Consider the following 10,601-nt stretch of genomic DNA (forward strand, 5'->3'; position numbering starts at 1 on the left):
GAACTTAAAAGGCTTCTTTTAGTGGAATTTGTTTTTGTTTTAGATTATATGCAGGCACTTACCCATACCATGTGAGTTCGTCCCTGACGTGAAATTTACATGCCTTTCCCATATTCCAATATTAGTATTTGGTTGGGTCGCAATTATAAGATTAAAGCACCCGTGTGGACCTATGGTAAAAGTAACGAAGTCAAGACTAGGAAATGCAAGCTTCTCAGAAAGTCCGTTAGATACATTAATTCAATCACATCACAATGTGGAAATATAGTTGTACTATGATAATGAAGAAATTTCCGGGAAGAATACATGGAATCCAGATGTTTGATTTCTAGTATCTTTTCTGCACTTCAATATGATTCACGTTGGTATTCTTTGGAAGTCAAAAAAAATGAAGATACCCACTATTCACTCTCTGGCTGTGTCTCACTTACTAAAGTGTGTTGAGCCATGGATATAAAAATCGATTGTTCGCCATTACACTCATCAATCATACACTTGAACATGGCTTCCAAAGTTTCCATTTCCGTTCTGGTAGTATCATGGGTCCTTTGTGTCTTCATGCATTCCACAAATATGTTTGCTGTAGCTGTCTCTGTGGCAGCATCTGAATCATCAACGCTACAACTAGAGGCGAAGGCACTGCGGGAGAGTGGGTGGTGGAGTGGTCACTTCAACTATACCTCCTTAAATTATTGCAACTGGGATGAAATAGAATGCAACGCTGGTGGAAGCGTCATAGGGATTTCCATGGGCGGGGTCTATCTTGGGGAGAAGGTCAGGAAATTCAATAGCCAGTCCTAAGTTGAGCCTCCATGGCTGAACCTAAGCACTCTTCCCTCTATCTCTAGATCTAAAACCCAAGGCCGAAGACCCCAAGCTCTCTCTCTCTCTAATCTCCAACTCAGGGCCAAGACTCTCTTCTCTCTCCATTTCTATTTTTGTCTTCTTCTTTATATTTATTTTTTGATTGATCCGAAATCTCCTCTGTTGGTTTGGTTATTCCTGGGTTTGAGGATTGAAAAATGGGATTTTTTTTTTTTTTTTTTTTTATTTGGGTGTGGCTGTGGAGATTTGAAAAGAAGGGATTTTTGGGATTGGTTGTTTGGCCATGGGTTTGATGTTGAATTTGGAGCTTGTTTCAAAAAATGAGGCCCGCGGGCCCGACGGGACAGGTTTGGACCCCATAAAAAAATCCGTTAAATAATCAGGCCAAGTCTGGGTCGCGAGTCGGGTCCAAGTATGCAAAAATCCGGCCCGTTGCCATTCCTAGCAATCACTTCGTATAAATACAGTATGAGAACCTATTCTTAGAAATTAGAGATGGTTTTTTGAGAACCTAGATTAAAAAGGATTTTGACTAAATAATTACAGTATTAGAGAGGTGTGTAATCCTTAAGAGTCAAAGATAAGGAATGGAAGGGAGAAAGGGATCACGCGTTAAATATGCCACATTAGTTGAAAACAATGTTGTTTTAAATAAATCAATTGAATGTTGGAATTATGGTTTATGGAGTCACCATCAATCATATATAACATTAATTAAATCTTTCGTAGTATTTCCAACAATCTTGATCATATGATTTTCGATATCTCTCTCAATCAGTTCAATATTGATCAAACACACCTTGCTCCAATCCTGGGTTAGCTATTATAAACTTCAAGTCAAAAATTAACAATTTCGTATTATTTCCCACTTATTAAAAACAACAGTTCAAATTCAATAGGAAAGAACCAACTTATTCCGCACGTAATTTCCAATAATCACAAAAAAAAAAAAAAAAAAAAAAATGCAAGAATGAAGGCTAGCATGAATCCAGCCAGTAAAAAAATCCAGCTCCCCTTGGTGGTTCTACCTTGATCTGTGGTTGAATGTGTATATATATATATAAAGCAAAATGTTATGGTAAACCTTCGGTTAACCATCCTCTTTTCTTTCTTTTTTTTAAAGGTTCTTTTGATTAATAATTGAGAAGCCTGTATTGACTGATGACAGACTGGATTCAGTTTATGCAAAAGGACCCATGCAATAGAAAAGTGGCTGCTTTAATGATAAAATCTAAAAATCACACACACGGGGTAGAGGAAAGAGAATTTTTGAACAACTTACAAAAATATCGTATCTATTAGATTTAACATTAAGAGCAAAACATTTTTTTGTAGTAAAATCACACAGACGCGGTAGAGGAAAGAGAATTTTTGAACAACTTACAAAAATATTTAGTTTGTCACAAAACTAGCTTTTGACTTTTTATATATGGATTAATTATTTAAATCAAAAGTATCAAAACTAAATTGAAAAAGTTATAGAATATTTCAAAAGTACCGTAAAGTTATATTTCATCCTCACACATAGATTGTGAATTGTAGATTTTCCTATTTATGTAAAATGTGAGAATACATATTTATGGTACTCATGTAGTATTATATAATTAACCACCCAATTAACACCTACCTTAGTGCAATTATTTCATGCATCTTCCAACTAATTCCTTTTTGTTTTTCAACAGTAGGTTAAAAAATTGTGAAAACACGATAAAAGATCCAGCTCCCTTTGATGGTTTTACTTTGATCCATGTTTGAATAGATAGAATGATTTATCATGTATTTATATGATATATATATATATATATATAGAGAGAGAGAGAGAGAGAGAGAGAGAGAGAGAGAGAGAGAGAGAGAGAGAGAGAGAGAGCAAAATGTTATGGTAATAAACCTTGGTTAAAATCCTTTTTGTGTTTTTTTTTTTTTTTTTTGAATAATAATTCAGAAGCCCGTGTTGACTGGAGTCAATCTATGCAAAGGGACCCATGCGATAGAAAATTAGCTGCTTTGATCTGGGAAATGATGGCTGGCACTATGATTAATCCAAAAATCTTTCAGAGAAAATTTTATTTGATAGTAACAGGATCTTGACTTGAAGTTAAAAAGAGCTAACCCATGATTGGGGGTAGATGAGTTTCGTCCTCATTGCATTTGCATGGTTGGCTCCCCTTCTTTGACAAGTCGCCAGTAATAAATTGTGTACGACTTCTAGCTGAAAGTAGCAACTGAAGTTTTTGCTATATCAGAGCACCAATTAATCTACAAGGTCACTAATCAGATTTTTAACTCTCAAGCGAATTTTAATTTTTAATTATCCCATAGTGTATAAAAATAAATATACATAAAAACTTGACAATGACCTATGGCCTAGGAATGTGTGGACACAGATATAGGTACTGGTACTGGTACGGGTACAATACGACGACACAAGTAATTTTTATAAAATTATAACATGATACAGAAAACAAGATACCATTACAACGACATAGGTACAAATCTTAAATAAAGTGTCTGTGCATATCCTAGCCAATGGCTATGATCCCATACTAAAAAAATTCCTAACATTAATGACCAAGATTAACTAGGCTTAATCTCCGATAACTATAAAAATGCTAAAATGGAGGCTAACATGAATCCAACCCATGCATAGAGGAATATATAACTTAAAAGGCTTCTTTCAGTGGAAATTGTTTTTGTTTTAGATTATATGCAGGCACTTACCCATACCATGTGAGTTCGTCCCTGACGTGAAATTTACATGCCTTTCCCATATTCCAATATTAGTATTTGGTCGGGTCGCAATTATAAGATTAAAGCACCGTGTGGACCTATGGTAAAAATAACAAAGTCAAGACTAGGAAATGCAAGCTTCTCAGAAAGTCCGTTAGATACATTAATTCAATCACATCACAATGTGGAAATATAGTTGTACTATGATAATGAAGATATTTCCGGGAAGAATACATGGAATCCAGCGGTTTGATTTCGAGTATCTTTTCTGCACTTCAATATGATTCACGTTGGTATTCTTTGGAAGTCAAAAAAAAATTAAGATACCCACTATATATTCACTCTCTGGCCGTGTCTTACTTAACTAAAGTGTGTTGAGCCATGGATATAAAAATCGACCGTTTGCCATTACACTCGTCAATCATACACTTCAACATGGCTTCCAAAGTTTCCATTTCCGTTGTGGTAGTATCATGGGTCCTTTGTGTCTTCATGCATTCCACAAATATGTTTATTGCAGCTGCCTCGGTGGCAGCATCTGAATCATCACTAGAGGCGAAGGCTCTGCGGGAGAGTGGGTGGTGGACTCATCAGTCCAACGAAACATCCTTAAATCATTGCAAGTGGAATGAAATAGAATGCAATGATGGTGGAAACGTTATAGGGACTTTCATGGATGACATCTATCTGGGAGATAATATTATTAGGAAATTCAACTTCTCTTCCTTCCCAAATTTAGTCCGTCTTAGTCTTCGGAATACTGGACTTCGAGGGAGCATCCCTCGACAGATAGGTACTCTTTCAAAACTCACCTTCCTATCTCTTTCCAGTAATAATCTTACAGGTCACTTCCATCTTTTTCTCACGAACCTCACTCAATTAGAATATTTGTTCATTTACCAAAATATAATTAGTGGGCCCATTCCCGAAGAATTGGGAAATTTAAAAAATCTTCAATATTTAGATCTGAGTTATAACAAACTCACAGGATCAATTCCTTCAGCTCTGGGCCTTTTAACCAATCTCAGCTATTTGTTATTGGATTCTAATAATATCACTGGTTCCATCCCCGACAAGTTGGGAGATTTAAAAAATCTTCAATATTTAAGTCTGAGTTATAACAAACTCACTGGATCAATCCCTTCAGCTATGGGCCATTTAACCAATCTCAACTATTTGTATTTGTCTTCCAATAATATCACTGGTTCCATCCCCGACAAGTTGGGATATTTAAAAAATCTTCAGGAATTAGATCTGGGTTTTAACAAACTCACAGGATCAATCCCTTCAACTCTGGGCCTTTTAACCAATCTTACATACTTGAACCTCAGCAATAACAACATTGTTGGTTCCATCCCCATAGAATTAGCTAACTGCTCTTCACTAGCCAACTTGTCTTTAAGTCACAATTACTTAAATAGAAGCATTCCCTCTCAATTCAGTGACCTTATTTCTTTACGTTTTATTGACCTCAGCTACAATAATCTCACAGGCAACATTCCCCCTTATCTTGTTAACTTGGAATTTAACCTGTCATACAATTCTTTGGAGGGTCAAATCCCAAAAAATCTCCAAAATCATAGTTTCGATGCATTTATCGGCAATAAGGATTTATGTGGTGACTTCAAAGGTTTCTCTCCTTGCCTTTCATCTTCCCAAATCATGAGCAAAATAAAAATGTCACTTCCCCTCACAATTTTCATTGTGCTTTTACTTCTTTGGTGTTTTTTCTACTCTCGATGTTGGGTTATAGGGAAAACACAATCCAATCCAAGTAGAACAAAAAATGGGGACTTGTTCTCAATATGGAATTTTGATGGAAAAATTGCATACGAAGATATCATTGAAGCAACAAATGACTTTGACATTAGATATTGCATTGGAACAGGTGGTTATGGAAGTGTCTACAAAGCACAATTGCCTAGCGGTAAAGTTGTTGTCCTAAAAAAACTTCATCGCTTAGAGGCTGAGGACCCAAGTTTTGACAAGAGTTTCAAGAATGAGGTACAAATGCTAACGGAAATTCGGCATCGAAACATTGTGAAACTTCATGGCTATTGCTTGCATAAACAATGCATGTTTTTGGTTTATCAATACATGGAAAGGGGAAGCTTGTTTTGTATCCTAAGTGACGATGTTGAAGCATTGGAATTAGATTGGCCTAAGAGGATGAACATTATCAAAAGCATAGCACATGCCTTATCTTACATGCATCATGAATGCAACCCAGTAATTATTCATCGTGATATATCAAGCAACAATATTTTATTGAACTCTAAGCTAGAGGCTTTTGTCTCCGACTTTGGCACAGCTAGACTTCTTGATCCTGATTCCTCCAACCAAACTTTAGTTGTTGCGACCTATGGTTATATTGCCCCTGGTGAGTTTTTGTGTAATTATAATAACTATATCCTATCCCTTTAACACCTATTATTTTAAAAGGTTAGCCATGTGGCAATTTTTATAACTATATCCTAATTCCTCCAACCAAGCGTTTACCTTATTGTTTCTTATATGAATTGAATCATGCAGGGTGCAAGCAATCATTTTCACTATGGAATTTTTATCCAATAACTACTTTTGACCAACCTTTTCAAGTAGAAAATTTTAAAATATATATATTGGATAAATATATTACATTTTTAAATAGCTTCCATTTATTTTCCTATGCAGAACTGGCGTATACCATGGTGGTGACTGAAAAATGTGATGTTTACAGCTTTGGAATGGTGGCACTAGAAATATTAATGGGAAACCACCCAGGAGAACTCTTGAGTTCATTATCAACATTATCTTCTCAAAATTTGATGTTAAACGAAATATTAGATCAACGTTTGCCACCACCAAATCGTTCAATTGCACAAGATATTTTCTTTGCTGCTTCTGTAGCCTTTGCATGCTTACGCACCAAACCAAAGTCCCGACCTACGATGAAATGGGTGTCCCAAGAATGTCTTTCAGGTAAGAAACCATTAGCCATCCCCTTGCATGCAATTTCGCTATGGCAGTTAAGGAATCAAGAAACTTATATGATGGGAGAGAGTGAAACTCAATCACGTAGTGCATGTTGTTAGGTTGTGTACCATATGGTTTGATGAACTTATGAGAAAAGAATTTGTTGTGTATGAATGATTTCCTTTTTCTTTTTCTTTTTTCTTTTTTTTTTTTTTTTTTTTTTTTTTTGGTAAGAAAAGAAAATTCCATTAGAATGATGTAATTTTGTAAGGTTTATCTATTTTCTTTATGATTTGTGGCCCGTATTTTGCATCATGAAATATAGGTGTCTCATCAATGAAGGAACTATTAGGGCGGGCCATGGACTCTTCTAGTTCCTTGAAAGTTTTAATTATAATATTTGCTTTTATATATATATATATATATATATATATATATATAAAGCAAATATTAAAATCATAATATTTTCTTTCATATTAATATCAGATGGGACCCATACATGATTTTGTCGTGCTACTAGTTTTACGGTTACAAACAATAACAGAGCTTTTCATTGTCAAGGGCGAACCCATATTTGGGCTAGTTTGCGGAAAAATGATATGGTGTAATAGGATCACCCCTATTTGAGAGAACCATTTGTCTTGCCAGGTTCATTAAAGTTTAATCCTTCATTAGTTCTATTCAAGAGTAGTTTTTTTATGGAGTCTCACAAAAACTTCATATATAGATAACTTTTCTCAATTGTAATTCTTTAGGCTATTTTGTGTTTTCTTATAATCTCTTTTTAATAAAATTATTTTTACCTATAAAAAAAAAAAAAAGTATATTTGACTATGTTAGTTTCCTTTTTGGGGTTAAAAAAAAGCAAGAAATATCTCAAATTAAACAACAGATATGTTTAGGAACTAGAAAATTGAATGACAATTTTTGATGCAGTGGTCCGTTAAAATATTGACAAAAAGTACATTTTGATTTTTTAGTACCAAAATGTTCAATATGAATTTGTTTCCGCATGAATGAATTGCTTCAAGCATACTTGAGTTGTAAAAATGCCAACCACTGAAAAATACTCATTTACTAAAACAGAACCGTGGATAAGGTGACCCTTAAATACCACATCAGCTCAAAATGATGTTATATTAAATAAATTAATTGAATCCTGGAATTGTGGTTTATGGAGTCAGCATATTTAACTTCAATTAAATATTCCATAGTATTTCCACCAATCTTCGTCATATGATTTTTGACATTCTTCATAATCAATTCAATCTTTTTCAACCGAGCCACTCAAAGTCTCTCAGTCACTAAGAAAGTAGGGTCCCCTGCTTCACTTAGGCTGTAGAAGTTTTGTCCCTTCTTCGAAGAGTTTGTCTTTGTTTTTTGTCCTAAAGTAGTATTAAGTATACTCATTGAGCTAGTGGTAATCTTATTGTTGGGGCTCTTGGGAAACAGTTCTTGATCTACTCTCCTTCTAGTTTTACACGTGTATCTTCCTTATCTGAAAATGGAGCAATTGACTATGAGTTGGCGTAACCTATCTCTATCAGAAAAGGAATAAGACTATTTTCATCCTTCCTAAAGATCATAGAAAGGGTGAGTTTGTTATTGCTACGAAATTCCTAACCTCTCGTTTTCTTCAAATGGAGGCCGTGGCAAGAACTTTCAAACAATTGTGGCGGTCAAATAATGGTTTCAGAGTTTGCAATCAGGGAATCCAAGTTTATAATCAAGGGTTACAAGCTCTATAATTTGGACTCCAAGTCTGTTTTTCTTTCTAGAGATGTTGTTTTTCGTGAGAGTATTTTTTCCTTTCCACTCCACGGACTTTCACCTTCAGTCCCATTCTTCCATACCCACTGGTTCCCTTTTTCCATCACCACCTCCACTTAAATACCACATTAGCTCAAAATGATGTTATTTTAAATAAATCAATCGAATCCTGGAATTGTGGTTTATGGAGTCACCATATTTAACTTCAATTAAATATTCCATAGTATTTCCACCAATCTTCGTCATATGATTTTTGACATTCTCGACAAAATTTTTTCTAAGATCAAAAAGCATGAAGTCCTAAGTTTAAACCTAACAAAATGACTTGCTGACATTAGAACAAGTATATTGTAATTGAAAATAAAAAATTAAAAAGAGATATTTTACATTTGTTAGTCTTGAGCAGTGACACTAACAAATAAAGAGTATTAATGCATTCTTTGACACGGTTCAGGCTTTGCTATACTAGTCGTGCCACTATGACAATGATAGTTCCTTCAACCATGCAATACTTGCTTTATGGTTAAGACTAACGACACAATTTTTCATAGTCAAGAGCTAATAAACCAAACTGGGGACCAGATGATTTAGCCCCTCAATGAATTTGCATGGATGGTTCCGCTTACAAGTCGTGCATAACCAACTTTTCTTGAGAGATACAAGATAGGACAATGGAATTACAAACTAGAAAGTATAAACCAAAATATTTTCTATACAGAACATAAGACCAGTAACTAATGCACCCTGCCTATCACTTTCACTAGGTTCCTTTTTAAGTTCTCTGGCAAAATCAGCCTAGCAATTAACCAGCTGCAGATTAATTCATTAGTTATACCTAATCATGGCACCCTTCCTATTGATCTCTAAACCGATAGTAGTATGTGTTATTTTCGTTCTAACCAACTTGGCCTATTTGTTGCTTGATTCAAACCAAATTAATGGTTCCATTCTGCCAGAAATAGGCAACATGAAGAATTTGAGTTTCTTGTCCCTCTTTGATAACAAGCTCACTGTTCCAATCCAAATTGGTCTCTTTGTATCTAGATTCAAACCAAATTAATGGTTCCATTCTGCCAGAAATAGGCAACATTGAAAAATTTGAGTTACCTATACCTCACCAATAACAAGCTTAGTGGTACAATCCCTTTGTCTCAAGTCATTTAAACAATTTGGTTGCATTGTCTCTTGATTCAAACCAAATCAATGGTACCATTCCTCCAAAAATAGGTCATTTAACTAACATGGAAACTTTGAACCTTAGTTGGAATCAAATCAGTGGTTCCATCCCAGTAGATATAGCTAATTGCTCTTCGTTGGGCATGTTGTCTTTAAGCCACAACTACTTAATTGGAACCATTCCCTCTCAAATTAGAGACCTTTATTTGCTACATTTGATTGACCTCAGCTACAATAATCTCACAGGCAACATTCCCCCTTATCTTGTTAACATAAATTTGAACTTGTCATAAAATTCCTTGAAAGGTTGCATAATTTCCAAAATTATAGTTTCGACACATTCATTGGCAACAAGGATTTATGTGGTAACATCAAAGGTGTCCCACCTTGCCTTCCATCTTCCCAAACCATGTGCCAAATAAAAATTTTGGTTCCCCTTACTATTTTCATTGTGATTTTACTTCTTGGATATTTTTTCCACTCTGGAAATCGAGTTTTGAAAACATAATCTGAGTCAAGGGTAACAAAAAATGGGAACTTGTTCTCGATATGGACTTATGATAGGAAAATTGCATATGAAGACATCATGAGAGTCACAAAGAACTTTGACATTAGATATTGTATTGGAGCAAAAGGTTATGATAGTGTTTAAAAAGCACAATTACCTAGCGGCAAAGTGGTTGCATGAAAAAGCTTCGTCGCCTAGAGGCCGAGGACCCAACTTTTGACAAAAGTTTCAAGAACAAGGTCAAAATGTTAACAAAAATCCAACATTGAAACATTGTGAAACTTCATGGCTATTGTTTGCATAAACAATGCATGTTTTTGGTCTATGAGTACATGGAAAGGGGAAGCCTATTTTATGTCTTATGAAACGATACAAAGGCTATGGAATTGGATTGGACAAAAAGATTGAACATCATCAAAGGCATAGCACATGACATATCATACATGCATCATGAATGCATCCCAGTAATTGTTCATTGAGATATAACCAACAATAATATTCTATTGAACATTAAGTTGGAGGCTTTTGTCTCTGATTTTAGAACAGCTGGACTTCTTGATCCTAATACCCTAGTTGTTGGGACCTAGGGTTATATTGCACCAAGTGAATTATTGTTTTCGTACTATACATATATGTTTTC

General features: G+C 35.0%; 1 protein-coding gene and 1 pseudogene across 1 annotated transcript; both read left to right on the forward strand.

The window, feature by feature from the left end:
• Nucleotides 1–346: 346 nt before the first annotated feature.
• Nucleotides 347–6,713, forward strand: LOC115976840 (probable leucine-rich repeat receptor-like protein kinase At1g35710). Its single transcript, XM_031098350.1, has 3 exons — nt 347–779; nt 4,260–5,932; nt 6,226–6,713. Exons 1-3 carry the CDS (start codon nt 448–450, stop codon nt 6,624–6,626), a joined length of 2,406 nt encoding a protein of 801 aa, XP_030954210.1. The 5' UTR covers nt 347–447; the 3' UTR covers nt 6,627–6,713.
• A 1,480-nt stretch (nt 6,714–8,193) lies between these two features.
• Nucleotides 8,194–10,548, forward strand: LOC115972205 (annotated as a pseudogene).
• Nucleotides 10,549–10,601: the final 53 nt, after the last annotated feature.

Source organism: Quercus lobata, chromosome 2 (assembly GCF_001633185.2).
Source record: "Quercus lobata isolate SW786 chromosome 2, ValleyOak3.0 Primary Assembly, whole genome shotgun sequence".
Classification (NCBI taxonomy): Eukaryota; Viridiplantae; Streptophyta; class Magnoliopsida; order Fagales; family Fagaceae; genus Quercus; species Quercus lobata.

Excerpts from the sequence above, each read along its gene's own strand:
- LOC115976840 (XM_031098350.1), top strand. The coding sequence starts at position 448 with ATGGATATAAAAATCGATTGTTCGCCATTACACTCATCAATCATACAC. Across the intron at positions 780-4,259 it reads TATCTTGGGGAGAAGGTCAG|GAAATTCAACTTCTCTTCCT; the intron begins GAAATTCAATAG and ends TAATATTATTAG. Across the intron at positions 5,933-6,225 it reads CTATGGTTATATTGCCCCTG|AACTGGCGTATACCATGGTG; the intron begins GTGAGTTTTTGT and ends TTTCCTATGCAG.